Source organism: Phocoena sinus, chromosome 9 (assembly GCF_008692025.1).
Source record: "Phocoena sinus isolate mPhoSin1 chromosome 9, mPhoSin1.pri, whole genome shotgun sequence".
Classification (NCBI taxonomy): Eukaryota; Metazoa; Chordata; class Mammalia; order Artiodactyla; family Phocoenidae; genus Phocoena; species Phocoena sinus.
Window position 1 is genome coordinate 72,997,852 of NC_045771.1, and position 15,375 is coordinate 73,013,226.

Consider the following 15,375-nt stretch of genomic DNA (forward strand, 5'->3'; position numbering starts at 1 on the left):
TTGATGTTCGAGCTATTTCTGCTCCAGAAGTAGCAAGGAAAATTTTAACTAAACTTGTAAATTTTCAGCAAGAGGAACTTTGAATTTGCAGTATATTTAAGTGGCAATTGTCCAAGTAAATCTTAGGTATAGTCATTATTCATGTTAGTTATTAAAACAAAACAAAATAAAACTATTTCATAGAAAGCAGGAAAAAATCAGAAGAGTTTATCCCCTGAGTCCAAAGTTTTGTTATTTTAGCCAAATATAACATATAAATGAATTTTAAAATTCAAACTTACTTAAAATTTTAAAAAATGATTAGTTCTGGAGGGAAGTAAAGGAAGATGCAATCAATAGTCAACATCCAGATATAGATAATGCTGTCCATGACATTCTACTTATTAAAGTAGCATAAACTTCTTATATACATTTTACAGGAGCTCCATATATGTCATAATAACAACTTAGTAAGTATTTTTATGTAAATTAAGGTAGTTTTACATTAATGTGGGCTATCCCAATTTGCAATGATTTCACTTGTATTTTTATGTTTAAGATTCCTTCGTGTCATATAAATAATATTAACTTAAATACTATTATATATTTGGGCAACATTCAAATATCAAGCTCACAACTTGATACATGTGGAAGACCTAATAAAGTTAAAAATGTAGAAGATGGCTTTGGTGAAGAGGAAAGGTAAAAAGATACTTCCTTGGGTACATGCCAGCTTTGAGTCTGTGATTTGTGGCCTGTCCTCTCAGAGTTGAAAATATCCAGGGGCTACAGGGGACTGGAGGGTAGAAGTTATACTCTTCCTAAGAATTGTCAACACCACGAATGAACGTCCATCCAACATGCCTGGCAGTTTCTGAAAGTTCCTGCCAGTTATGGAGATAAGAGGCAGCTGAGAGAGGGTCACGACGTTGTGAACCTGCCCCCAAATCAGGGCACTAGCAGCCTAAATGCAGCTTATACTGCGTATCAGTGATAATTATCGACTTCCTCCTAGGAATTACTTGTCTCTCGATCTCCACTGTACACGTATGAGCACCTGCATGGGTACATGCACACACACACACTGACACACACATACATATACATTCTTTCTTCAGGTGATTTAGGTTTCTACCCTACACCTGTTGCTTTTCGATCTTAAATCACTGAATCCTAAATCCTTTAGGTTCTCATCCCTTAAGTGAAGAAACTCACCTGCTAAGTGGTATAACAAAAGTAGGTGGAATTCTTAGGCAATGTAGTATATTATAAACATAAGCTGCCATTGCTGTTATTATTTATGCCATTATTATTATCATATTATTTTAACTCTTCAGAGTAATCCATGTAAGAGATTAATTGGCAGAAAACAAGTAGAGAAAGAACTAAAAATTCCAACAACCCAGCAAAATTAATGAGAAAATCAAGAACACATCTGTATTTGATAGAACAAACAAAAATTATACCTCTTTATGTCAATACTGACCTAGAAAATATTCCTGGGACCCTGGGACAAGCACATTAAATCACCACTACTATTAATGCCAAAAATCAGTTATGACTAGTACATATTTTCTAAGAGAGGATATATGACCTAAATGTTACTAAGTCTTGAGTCCAAGGTCAATTTCATCAACGGTCTTACAATAAGCTCCCTTCAGAAATGTATAAAATGTCTATAATGCACAATAGAAACCACACACAGAAAATGGATTTTCCCAGAGATATGGCAAAAGCGTGCAGTCATTGTTGTGGGCCAGTCACAGTTACTGAATACCTAAAATTTATCAAGCCCTTTATGGAAGTCCTACTTTTAATTTTTAGAAAACTCCATGAGACAAGTAGTAGGATTGCTATTTTACCGAGTTAGCTGACTGCTCAGTGAGATAATTCAAATCATTCAAACTTAAACAACTAGAAAATACTAGAGCTAGAATGTGAACCCAAGTCTTAATACCTCCAAAACCTGTTTTCATCTCTGTGTGTCACGCCAATACTTCCAGTTACACAAATGAACTCTTACTTTTCTATGACAGGCAGCCGTAAGAATAACTGAACAAAAGGAACTTATGATCTTACAAATCCACCGTCAATAATAGGAAAGCCATTTGAAGCTGGAGTTAGGTTTGTGATGAAAGATTTTCACTTCCCTCAAGTCTCAAGATTTCCTTCAAGTCTTTCTCTTGATCCTGCATACACATCTTGGGACCAAGGGCTGGTGTTTTGCCTTGAAATTGAGCAGCAATGCCTGGCCCCACTGCCTTGGCCTCATGACCGCCAAGTTCTACCGAGTAGAACTAACCAAGCTTAGTTGGGAATCAAGAGCAGACTAGTCTTACCATTCTTTCAGGACTCTTTTGAAGCTGGACCCATCCTAGTCAGATGAGGTAGATCTTCACTTACCAGTTTTTCTGTGAACATGTCTTTGCTCTAACAAGTTCAGTCTCCTCAATCCTCCATAAACTCTCCAATTTATTATCCCTTCCATGATTTTACACATACTAATAACTGCTTAGCACATCTTCTTTCCTCTGCCCACTGGAAATCTGACCGATCTCCAAGGCCTGGGTACAGTTCTCCCACCATGAGGAAGAATACGCTTGATCCTTCATTGATACCTCTCATTCTGAACATATTTAAACAAATATGTTATTTTGTGTCTTCCTGATTTGGCCTCATAATATTTAATGATTATTTGAGATGCATAATTTAGCTTTATTTTTCAAGGCTAAAGCTTAAGCTTTATGGATAGGAACAATTTAATCTATTATCTCACACTCTTTTGAGAACATCGGGGTTGTGTTGTTCATCAGTTGACTATATCAGTCTCTTCCGGAAAATAGATACAAACAGTGATCGGGACCTGGCTTTTATGCCATCCTGCCTGACTCGTAGATTCAGGGATGGGAGCAAATAATTAGGTCAGGCCTCAGTGAATGACTTTCTCATGAAAATATCCCATGTTCCACACAATGCAGTCAAAGAAGTACAGATTTTGAAGTAAGACTGCTCTGGCTTTAAATACTAACTCAGCTGATTAAATAATGGTGGACCCTAGGTAAGTTCTTTTTCCTACATAAATTTTGTAAAACACTACATTGTTCACAAAGATGTTAAAATTAGAAATAAAATGTATAAGAAAGCATATGGACCATAGTTAACCATGAATAAATCATGTCTAGTATTATTTCTATAGGATAAATAGCTCAAGGCACCCTGTCCGCCAAGGTGATATACTTAACCACTAATATTTTATTTTTGCCTTAATTTTTTCCAATATTTAATAACAGATCATGAACTAATGGAACTTTCAATTGCTTCTTGAGTTGCAATATTGGCACTAAAAATCCTGATCACTCATTAACATTGTAAGAGTCATTGTTGAAATCTAGATATTTCATTGATGAATCTGTTAATAGTACAACATGAAATCAACATTGCTTCAAAAGCTATTTGGGTTGTTAGGGCAAAACCATATGAATTTCCAAGATATTGAGTATCTTTGTCAGAAGTATTAATTTGTACTTTTATTTTGACTTTATGACAGTAACATATGGTTTTATATGTGTTTCGAGGACTTTGTTTTATGGTATAAAACGTAGTTACCATACCTCCCCTGTTTGACTTGCCTTAGATAATTGTCTAACTTATCTGATTTTCAAATATTTTTATCACAGGGTTTCTACCCTCTCCACCTCCAACAGAAAAACAAAGAGAGAGGTGTCTTACAGCAGCAGCTGTGTCCCCATTCGGTCTTAAGCTGAATATTTACATGACTTCTCTAATGTAGATATTTCGGTACATTTTTTTAGTCGTTAATGTATATACCTGGATTAAATCAAAAGCTAACTAGATACTATACATGAAAAGAAAAAACAAAAACAAAAATGATGAGTCAAACTAGAGTTGATTAAGGGTGTTGGAGAAATGTTGAGAACCAGTGCACCACTAGTGGGTTAATGGTCCCAGGCAGTCATGGAGCCAAACAGGGCTAATGCTCACTGAGCACTTACTTTGCGCCAGGCTCGTTACTGACAGCTTTATAAGCATTGTCTTAGCTTCACAGTAACTTCACAGCAACCTGTAAAATAGGTACTCCTTGACTCAGTGAAGACACATAGTTATCCAGAGCTACAGTAATATTGAGTGAGATGTATGAATCCCATCTGTCATTCAATATGAGTAAAGTATATATAGATTAGATCTGCATTCATGACAAGGATTGCATGGCTTTATACATCACAGAGGAAAGTAGTCACATAGTGTCTTTTCTTTCTCTCTTTTTCTCCTAGAATGATGCTCAGTGAGAGTCTTTATATACTATCAGCTAATTAATCTGCCATTGTCCATGTATTTCAACATGGACACCTATTTGCAGAGCAACCACCTTGTAATTTGACTAAATTATTAGGACAATAAAGTTAAATATTTTGAACAACTCTGGGCTTAGTTATTTAGGTATAGAAATGCCATTTGAATGAATAGAATTATGTATCAATATATATATATAATGCAGTAGTAGGATGAAGTTTTGTTCAGTTCATAAGTGAATGAGCCAACATCATTTGAAGAGAAAACAGAAAATTGTTGGGGTTTTTCCCCTTTGGTGAGTGTGTAAACACACACACACCAAAATCTATTCTAATTTTTACTGAATTTTCAAGATAGCTTTGGATGAAGTTTGGATGGCTGGGTTATGCCTCCCATCTACTAATAAAATTAAGTATCTGAGGGCTAAGTGAATATACAGGAAAGTTAAATTGCTTAGCCATATTCAAAGCACATATTGGATGATCTGGCTAATAATTAAGTCAATATGGAGAGCCAGCTTGAACATTTTAAGCAAAAACATCCAAATGAAAAGATGTGACTTTGTCTAGATCATGTTGTATGGAGCAAACTGTCAACAAATAGGTGAGTGATGCTATTATTATCACTTATCCCCTCACGTTTCTATGGCAAATTCTTCAAGACCAGTTATACCCTTGAATGAGGGCCAAAATTCTGAAGCAGAATTTTTCATGGCCTCTGCATAGAAATTTCAACACATGTCACTTACGTGTGGGTGAAATACAGACTAAAACAAAAAAAATATCAACGGATAATGGCAAAACTCACCATTTTTCTTCCATCTTACCATTATCAATCAACACCAGAAATTGGCATTTTATTTTTTTTGACACAGAGTATGATTCCTTGAATAATAACTACATTTTCCAACTGTTTAGCTTGTCTAACTCATCTAATTGCCAGTTATCTAATTGTCCTGACTTGAGTAGATAACAAGTAGCACTTGAGTATAAGGGTGTGCCTCAGATAAGGAAGATATTCTTTACCTGGCTCTAGAGAGTCCATGAAGGGGCTTTATTATATCCAGAAACTTGATATTAAAATTAGTCTATATGTTCAAACAATACTATTTATGCATAAAGAAATATCTTGAGATTACACACTAAATGTATAATGGTGGCTAATCTTGATGAGGTGGTAGGGAAGAGAACTTCAGTTTTGATCTTTTTTTAACCCTTTGAAACAATATTTGTGAATTACTTATATAATTCAAATTAATTAAAAAATTGGATATAAATGTTCATTTGTAATTTTTTCTGAGGATGGGGGCAGTGTTTTCATCTCATGACAAATTATACGCATCCTTTATATTATATATTTTAACTTTGGAGAAAAATGATGTATTATCTGGCCAGAGACACACTAGCTTCAAATTTTGTACAATTGAAGTAACTGTCTGAGGGGTTTCTTTCACTTTATTTTGTTTTTCCTTAAATTAACTGAACAGACTTAAATATTAGAAATAACATTTTTGAGCAACTATCATTTATACATAGCATCTCATTTGTGGTGCTATGGTATGGGTCAGATTGTACAGTAGGTGAATTTCAACACAATCTTACCACTGGCTGAATTGTTGCCATGGTGAATCAGGAGTCTACATACTAAGTATGTGACTTGATTATGCTATAAATTTCACTCACCTAAAGTAGAGGATTTTTTAAGCAGATGAAGTTATGATGTACAAATCAAGTATGCTTCAGAAAAATAAGCAATAAAAAGCGCTCAAACTTTATATGATTTTGATCAGAAAAACTTTGAATATTTTAAAAAACTATTTTACATGTGGGGTAAGGAGCCTAAGAAAAGTTATTTTAATATATTTAATTTATAGAATGAATATCAGATATAGATGGATGGAATTCAGCATGGTATGTATCAAATAAAACTCAGTATCAGATGCTTCTCTGGACATCACCATTCGAATCTTTAGATTTTTCAAGTACCAACTTAGAGCAACAAAATAAAATTCTCCTGGATCTGTGTACCACTAAATATAATCCACTTCCATTATACATGATTCACTGGAGACTGAGAAAAATGACTATCCCACAGCAGCTTGGAAACATAGCCCTGTCTATTTAACTCCCTGTCAATATACCTTACACATCAATTATATTTCACCATGCCTATGTCTTTTCCAAAGCAGTTTACTCAATGGTTTATTTATTGTTATCTAGTAATAATGTATTCTTTCATGCTCTCAAGGAGGTGTCTATATAAACTGTAACAAAGAATCAGGAGGTGGCCAAAATCCTATAAGGCATTTATAGCTTTCTTTCACTATGAAATTATAGTTAAGTAATTGTTCCTTCTAATTGCCCACATCTTTTAGACTGGTCCCAGGACGTACCCTTTGCCTGATTGTGAAATAGTGACTGGAGATAGTCTGTATAAGCATCCACCTTGTGGATTTTAAGCCCTTTTTCTTTTTTTAAGCCACTTAAAAAGTGTTGGCAAGAATGTGGATGAACTGGAACGTTAGCACACTGTTGGTGAGAATGATAAATGGTGTAGCCACTATGACAATGGTATGGAGGTTCCTCAAAAAACTTAAAATGGAACTACCATTTGATCCAACAATCCTTTTTCTGGGTATTTAGCCAAAAGAATGAAATCAGGATCTCAAAGATATATTAGCATTTCATGTTCATTGCAGCACTATTCACAATAGCCAAGATGTGGAAACAACCTAAATGTCCATCAACAGATGAATATGTAAAGAAAATATGGTATATACATTCAATGGAATACGATTCAGCCTTAATTCTGAAGGAAAGTCAGAAGGAAATTATGTCATGTGTGAAAACATGGATGAACCTGAGCACACTATACTAAATGAAATAAGCCAATCACATACAAACAAATACTGCATGATTCATCTTATATAAGGAATGTAAAATAGTGAAGTTTACATAATCAAAGAGTGGAATGGTGACTTCCAGGGGGTAGTGGGGAGAAGGAAATGGGAGTTATGGATCAAGGGGCATAAAATTTCATTTAATCAGATGAATAAGCTCTAGAGATCTGATGCACAGAATTGTACCTATAGTCCACAATAACATATTGTACATTTAAAAGTTTGCTAAGATCTCTTGTTAAATGTTCTTATCACAATAAAATACAATAAAAAAAATTTTCGTCCAATAATTTTTCCAATAATCCAAAAATATCCAATAATAATTTAAGTCCAAATAATCAAATAGTTGCCTGAACTCTTAGTGCATTTGACCTAGAAAAAAGCTTATGATGTTGAGGTCCATTATAATAAGTAATCCCTTCGTAGTGCAGTTTTTATTTCCATTGGCTTCTAAAATTTAATTCGAAATCTGGCAATAATGATATTTGTGTTGAAAAAACTTCATGGCACCAATCAAAACACACTCTGATTATACACTATGACCTGAAAGGTTAATTAATATAAAATCCCATCCAGTGTTTATAAATAACACAGATTTTTAATTCACCGAATACCAAAGAGATTAGTAGTTTTCAATCTAGTTTTCTGCTGCATATTCCTGCAGTCTCTTTGGGAACTAAAAATTGGTATTATTATTATTATTATATTAAAACTGTGAGGAAATAAATCTATTGCCTTAGACTGGCACGCAGCCTCCCATGGTCTGGTCCCTTCCACTCTTTCCATTCTTATCTCTCCCTCACGCACGTAAGCCCCAGAAAAATAGAAGAGCCTGTTCTACCTGAAACACAACCCATCCCGTCCCAGTTTTTTGTCTTCATCCTTGCTGCCTAAAAGTTCCTCTTTCTCATGCCCTTTACTGTTAGTCTATGCACCCAGTACTAGCTGTTTGCATTTATTCAGTGCTTACTACATACCATGCATTTTACTAAGAGCATTATTTCATTTGCGACTTCTAGCAACCCTATTTTACAGAGTATGAGGAAACTTTGGCTAGTCATCCAAATAGTAAATGGCTAACGGCTGAGCTGCGATTTGTACCCAGGCAAACTCCAGATTTCATACTGTGATACATTACTTAACACTGTGATACATTAATTCCAAGTTTCAATAAACTTTAAAGATCAAGAGAAAAATAATAGTTCTCCCATGGGTATTTCCTCTCTCCCCTTTATCTACTCCTGTAACTCCCTGAAGTCAAACTAATTTCTCACTACTGATAAAAGTTTGTGACATACCCATCTTGTTCCCTCTGCTAGGCATTCTGATTCACCTTAATAGGCTTTGTGTTAAATAGTAAAACACCTTGCATATGGTAAGCCCTCTATAAATACTGGTTATATGAATTCATCATCGCCAGAATTAAGAGAGAATTCAGTATGTATCACAAATGACCTCTGAAAAATTATTTTAAAAATCAATTTAGCATGCCTATAATGTGATAAACAAAGATCAAATTTGGATATTTATATCTTCACAAATTTGATTTTTTATGTTGAGTTAATAAAAGTGACCAAATCTATGGGCACTCAAGTTTTAAATCCATTCATTCAATCATATGGATTTTTTTTTTTAACTGAATCAGACAATAGAATTTGAAACTATTATTTGAGAATCCTAGGTGAATTTTGGTTACTCTAAGGAAACAAAGTGTTAAAACTGGAAATAATTCTTTATGATAATGACTGTATTATTATTTTATTTGCTTTTCACTGAGCTGCTTCAGAATTTTCATTTTCTGTACATACACATATGTCGACTCACCTAGATAATGGTAAATAGTTGGGAAAGAAAGGAAAAAATCATTTAATTATTTTTCTTACTTGACACTAAGCAAATGTAACCACTTTTTTTTTATTCTTGAAACTGGATACTTTAATGCTATTTAGACACAACCTACATTTATCTACTCAGTTTCTTGAATTTCAGAGGGGAATTGATTTGAAGAGTATTTGAGGCTTCTTCCTCATAAGCCACCAGAAGATCACATTTTCTTCCCGTGATTTAAATGTTGACATTACAGTTACTTTTGACAATTGTCTGATAGAAGTTTTAAAGTCTAACAATTTCTATTTAAATAATAATAAAATAATACTACAAATCTCAAAATAATCACTACTACATATAAGATGTAAAATTACTAGGTTGAAGATTTGCCTTTTAGTCTTTCATACTTAAATTTAAAATATACATTGATAAAATTACATAATAAAGAGAAAGGTAATTAGTTGAGGTTGGTGGTAACTTATTGAATTCAGAACAAGGATTCCTAGAAAAATTCCATGTTAGAGATGAACACCATTTTTCTTTCTTCTTATAACTTCTGCAAATTAAAAACACTTCACTCTGAAAAGTTAAAATATAAAAACTAATTTTCTAAAGCACAAGTATGCCAGTTTTAAGAATGCTACAACTTCTCTCAAAAGTAAATTGCTTCAGAATTATTCTTTAACTCATAAATAATTTTTTCCTCGGTGACCTAGAGCATGACTAAGCCATGACTGTTAATTATACTCACTGATTATCTGTGACAGAATAACATCCTATTAAACTATCTGAGAAAATAGAATCAAGCCAGAGACCCAGAAGGACGTGGATATAGCAGCTATATAACTTAAAGGAGAAGAAAAGCTGATTTTCACAATTAGACTCACACTAGGAATAGTGCTGTTATTTTATTGATCCTTGGTAGAAGGAATGGGTCTCCAAAGCTTTCCTGGAGATTCACCCAAAGTAAATAAACAAGAAGCTCACTGGGTCTGCCCTCTGACCTAGAGAAAATTATGACATTTTCTCTGAGCATTAGGTACTCTTTAAGCTGAGTTATTCTGCAATTAGAATGTTACATATCATAATCTGTTGTTTACCTTATTGCCTATAACTTACAAAAGAGTTCTATAGACGCTAACAAGGGAAAATTAAGAGCAGTGTTTTCTGGGATAAAATGCTCCTTTCACACTCACACCCCATTTCTCCTTTTGTGATATCGGTGTTGCCTTTAGTGTACTTTGGGCACTGTTATCCAGAAATAAACGCACGATTCTACCCTTGCTTGTTCCTGGTATAAGAAAATGATATGACACTTTCATTTTGATTTTCCTTGTAAAAGAAATTAAGTGAGTCTTCCCTTGACAGGTGTGATGCCCTAATCAGCACCACTCCGCAGGCTTTTGCAGATTCAGCCAGTGGAAACTGCCCTCCCCCCAACTTTAAACAAAGCCATTTAATTTGGTATCAAGTCAAGGTAAGAAAAAAGGAAACACAATAATAAATAAAGGACAACATAAAGTATAGCCTGCCAACATGAACCTACATGCAAGCCAGAGGAGATTTATAATTTTCTTCCCCAGGGAGGGAGTGACTAACGCACACACACTGACCATCACCGTAAAGAGGTAAAGAGAGAGTGAAATGGCTCAACGTACACACACCCCGCTCCATACCGGGGACGAGTCTCCAAGCTGCGGCTTGTGCTCTCGGAGGGCCAGGCTGAAGCTGACCGCTCCTACGGCCACGCTGGACACCCCCAGCCCTATCTCCAGCACAGAGAGAACCAAGAGGCTCCCAATAATCTGGCCGCTGGTGCACATCCTTCCTCGGTCATCATTCCTTCCAGATCAGAGAGAGAAGCCAACCATCCACCTTCTTTCTTCCACTATCCTCCTTACCCCTTCTGCCCCCTACCAGACCCCAAAACTTTTCTTTCTTCACCGGCGAAGCATTATCCACAAGGACTGGATTTCCAGAACTGGAGACCCTCTTCCCTGACCGGGTCAGAGGCAGAGTCGCTCCATCCCCTGGCACGTTCGGACAGGGATCGTAGAAGGATTTTCCCGGTTCGGTTCGGTGGTCGGAGTCCAGGAGAGGAGAGCACACCGGTAGAAAGGGCTTTCAACAAGGAGCTGGAACCCTGGAGGAGCCACGGAGCTCCGGAGCCCCGAGCCTGGAATCCGGCTCGGGAGGCGCTGTCCAGAGTTCTGCCGCGTCCCAACTCTCCGCAGGGAAATCCCGCTCCCTCCTCAGCCTCCCAAACCCTTTCAGGCTCCCCTTTCTTTCCTTGCCAAGTAGATGAGCTTTGCTTCCCCAGATCCAAGGCGGAACTGCTCAGAGCTTCTCTCTCCCTCTCGTCTCCTTTCCTTTGTTTTCGTGGTAACACAAAGTGCTTCTACGAGTCCCTTGGTCCCCAGGCTGAGCGGGCAGATGATATTCAGCACCACACTCCGCACAGTTTCTGTGTCGCCAGAAAAAGCGACCTTGTCTGATGGCCTTTTTCCGTCTGGGTTTCTTCTCCCTCGTCGTCGTCCTCTTCCTCCCCTTGTCTCTTGATCTGATTCTCTCTCATTGCAATGACCTCATTGGGATTTAAGAGGGTGATGGAGGAGGGAAAAGCTTGATCTATTTGTGGGTCCAGAACCAATACTCTAGTCTGGCCGTTGATCGGCCCCGCCTCGGGACGCTTACCACAGGGATCCAAGCGATCCCTACCTTCGCATTCCCCCAACCCCCCTCTCGCTGCCTTCTGGGCTTCTGTCCAGATGGGAGGGGAGGTGATGCCTACGTCAACACGGGGCTCATTCTGTATAAAACTTTCTTCTGCGTGTACACAGGGTGACGTGGGAGCACAGTGTGTAAAGAAAGGCAGAGAGAACACAGGGGAGGGAGAAAATACAGACTCCTAAATTCACTAGGACTCCAAAGAACACTCACCAAGGAACTCCTCTCTCAAGAAGAGTTACACTCAAGCCTGCTTTAAGGAGTTGGCCACTCCCTGCTGTCACAACCTGTCACCTTCCATGTCCGAAGGTTGGGAAGATGCAGTTGGCTGGGGCCTCACCCCTGCGGGGGAGGTGCCCGCGGTTCCTCCCCAGCTCTCCCCTAGCAGCGCAGCTATGCGCGTTCTAGGTAGCATCACCAGACCACATGCCTGGGACTGCGTGTTCTCACTCATATTCAAGAGATGTGTATATTTCAGTACTACATTGGAAAGGGCATTATTAAAAACAAAAATCTGGCTCACTGCACAACTGTTTATGACAGTTTGACCTCATCAGAATCCTTAGAACAAGGGCCAACTATGGCTCAGGTATTTTTGTGTTGTAGTCTGATGCACGTGGGACTCTAGAAGTCTGGGTATCACTGAGTCTGGGCCCAGTTTCATGTCCCTGATTTTACTTCATGAAAAATCCCAAGGTATTCCATCAGGAAGATCTCGGGAGTGGGGAGAATGAGAAGATGTTTATGGGTCGTCTTTCTCAAAAACTGGTTTCTGGGGAACTTGGAGATGGACTGAAGGAAAACAGAAGAAAGGAGGATTGAGTTAGAACACATTGCACAAGGCCAGGGCATCTTGACCTCTGAATGCATGCTGTCTAGAGCAGGGCAGTTTCCTCTGATCAGAAGCTTCTTTTTTTTTTCTTAAGGCCCCAGTGCTGAGAACACTAAAGTGGAATGATATACAATCTATATCATGTACCCATTTTAGTTTTCTTAAGTTTCAGAGCTTCTTTCAGAGTTTAAATTCAAATGTACAGTATAATTTATTTTCCTTTTGATGTATTTATATTCCACATTTTAGAAAAATTGAGTCTTCTTCCCTTAAAAAAAAGCAAGGAAGAATTATGAATTATTAGAGTCTTAGGAAGTCTTAAAGAGTCTTCAGCTACTGTGACATTTGAAGAAAACCTCAAACGTTTATTTTCAATAATTAGAGAATTCACCTTCCACTTCTTGAAAACTCAGTCTACCAAAGAGCCAATCACTAGAATCCTTCATATAGTTTTTGGCTTTACTGAAGGATAGCTTATTTTATTTAAATCTTGTAAAAGTCATTTAAATGATCCAATTTATATGTAGAAATAATGGAGTAACTATGTTGCCTAACTTTTTGTTTGCCTTTAGTCACTGCTTTCCTTTTTTTTTGTTTTTATATTCTTCCCCATTGGAAGAGAAAGTTATAGTAAGTGTTAAAATAGATTGGTTAATGCAGCCATATAAAAAGGAGTGTAACTTACAGGACGGAAAATTAATTTTTAGAGGTAGTGTTAACAATGGATGAATTTCCCAGAGAGAAAGAAATGAGTAAATTATTATGATTGAATTTTCATCTCTGAATGCAATGGCTAGAAATGTGTTTTCTTATATACCCAAAGCCTAATCATATGCTTGACTATAACCAATCTTCATTTTTTGAAAAACAAATATACATGTATGATATCACATATGTGGAATCTAAAAAAAAGGTACAAATGAACTTATCTCCAAAACAGAATAGATTTACAGATGTAGAAAACAAACTTACGGTTACCAGGGGTGGGGAGAGGGAGGGATAACTTGGAAGATTGGGATTGACATATACACACTACTATATATAAAAGAGATAACGAATAAGGACCTAATGTATAGCACAGGGAACTCTACTCAATACTAAAAGAATCTAAAAAAGAGTGAATATAAGTATATGTATAACTGATTCACTTTGCTGTACACCTGAAACTGACAAATTTTGTAAATCAACTATATTCTAATAAAAATTTAAAATAATAAGAAATTAAATCCATCATCACTTATAAATGACTACCAATGAGTCACACTAAAACAGAAATATTTATAGGAATAAAATAAAAACAATCGTTACCATGAGCAAGTTACTGTTTGTATTTAACAACATGAAGATCAATGTTGTTAGGACTTTCAAAAATATCTTACATTACTTGTTCTGGGAGAAAAAGTAGATTTTCCATGCCCTTTTAAATGATGGAAAGATCCCCACTCCCAATTAAATACAGCAACACTAAATTTCACTCTTAATCGTGGAAATCATGGCAAAAAAAGGGGGGGGGCTCAATTGGCATCCTCTACCTCTCAAAATTATTTGGTAGAGAAAGAATTACAGGATAAAACAATAAGTCGAGAAACACAAATAAAGTATTGATACATTGGTATCTAAACACCAGTGGTTCTACAATTAGAGGGTTTGATTCTTCTTATGTTATAGTACAATAAAAAAGCTATTCATGAGATCCATTGATAGATATATGGTTCAATACTTGTACTTCCTCAATAGGAGCAATAGTATAAAAAATCTCAAGTTTGCCACCTGCTGGCTTATGTAGGATACAGTGAATATGAATGTATAGGTAATCTCAAAATAATTTTTATTAAACTTACCAGCTAATCAGAAGAAAATCCTCTGTAATTGCTTTCTTTATGGACCTAAGTTCTGCCAATAAGTATCTAAGAGTTCTGAGATCTTCATATATCCATTTACCCAAATAAGATTTATAGAATTTTTTTATTAAAGTATAGTCAACATACAATATTATATTTGTTTCAGGTATACAACATAGTGATTTGACATTTATCTACATTATGAATTGATCACCACAATAAGTCTAGTAATCATCTTTCACCATACAAAGTTATTAAAATATTATTGACTATATTCCCTATGCCATATATAGAAATTTTAATACATGGAAAAAGGAAAATCCAGGAGCTGGTAAACAAATACCATCTGTCTTAATATAGTCAAGTAAGTTGGTGAAATAATCAATTCAGTCACTAATATAAAGTTAGTAAATGAAAAGGTCAAAATTTTAAACTGATTAATTTTAAGAATTGATTTAAATTGTTCAAGCTATTATAAACTAAATTTGTATGGTGATTTTAGGAACTGCACTGAATGACCAGTGTAGTACAGAAGATGAAGAAAAATAAAAATCGCAAAATTATTACAAAGCATATAGCTGTTTTTAAGTGCTACAAGTCTATTTAATATTTCAATACTCTTGTCAGTGTGGCTAGAAATGATGATACCTAAGACTTAGCTAGGACTTTATAAAGTAATTCTGCTAAAAAAAGAAAAAAGGAAATAACATTGTGAGGACCTTTTTTTCCTTATTTAAAGCTTAAGAAGAAGAGATCATTAATCCTGAATTTATCTTTTGCCTTTTTTGTCTTCTAGTGATAATATAGCTTAGAAGTCATTATCTAATAGTAACATCAGTGCTTATGAAAATTAATTAGAATAAGTATAGTACTCAGTATTGTATTTATCACAATTTTCCATTTATGTCTGAAATATCTTTTGATTATTAATGACTTAAGCATGTAAAAAACCCAAATTA

At 35.8% G+C, this 15,375-nt stretch overlaps 1 protein-coding gene across 4 annotated transcripts in view; it reads right to left on the bottom strand.

Annotated features, from left to right (window-relative positions):
• The window catches only part of TMEM196 (transmembrane protein 196), a 200,018-nt gene that overhangs the window by 41,717 nt on the left and 142,926 nt on the right, over positions 1 to 15,375 (bottom strand). Inside the window, exon 1 of one of the 4 annotated variants that reach the window (XM_032643246.1) lies at positions 10,693 to 10,839. The exons of 2 other annotated variants lie outside the window; for them this stretch is intronic. In XM_032643246.1, coding sequence (XP_032499137.1) covers positions 10,693 to 10,839 — 147 coding nt within the window. Of the gene's footprint in view, positions 1 to 10,674; positions 10,840 to 15,375 lie in introns of those variants that run through there. One more of the 4 variants, XM_032643245.1, reaches the window with a different exon arrangement.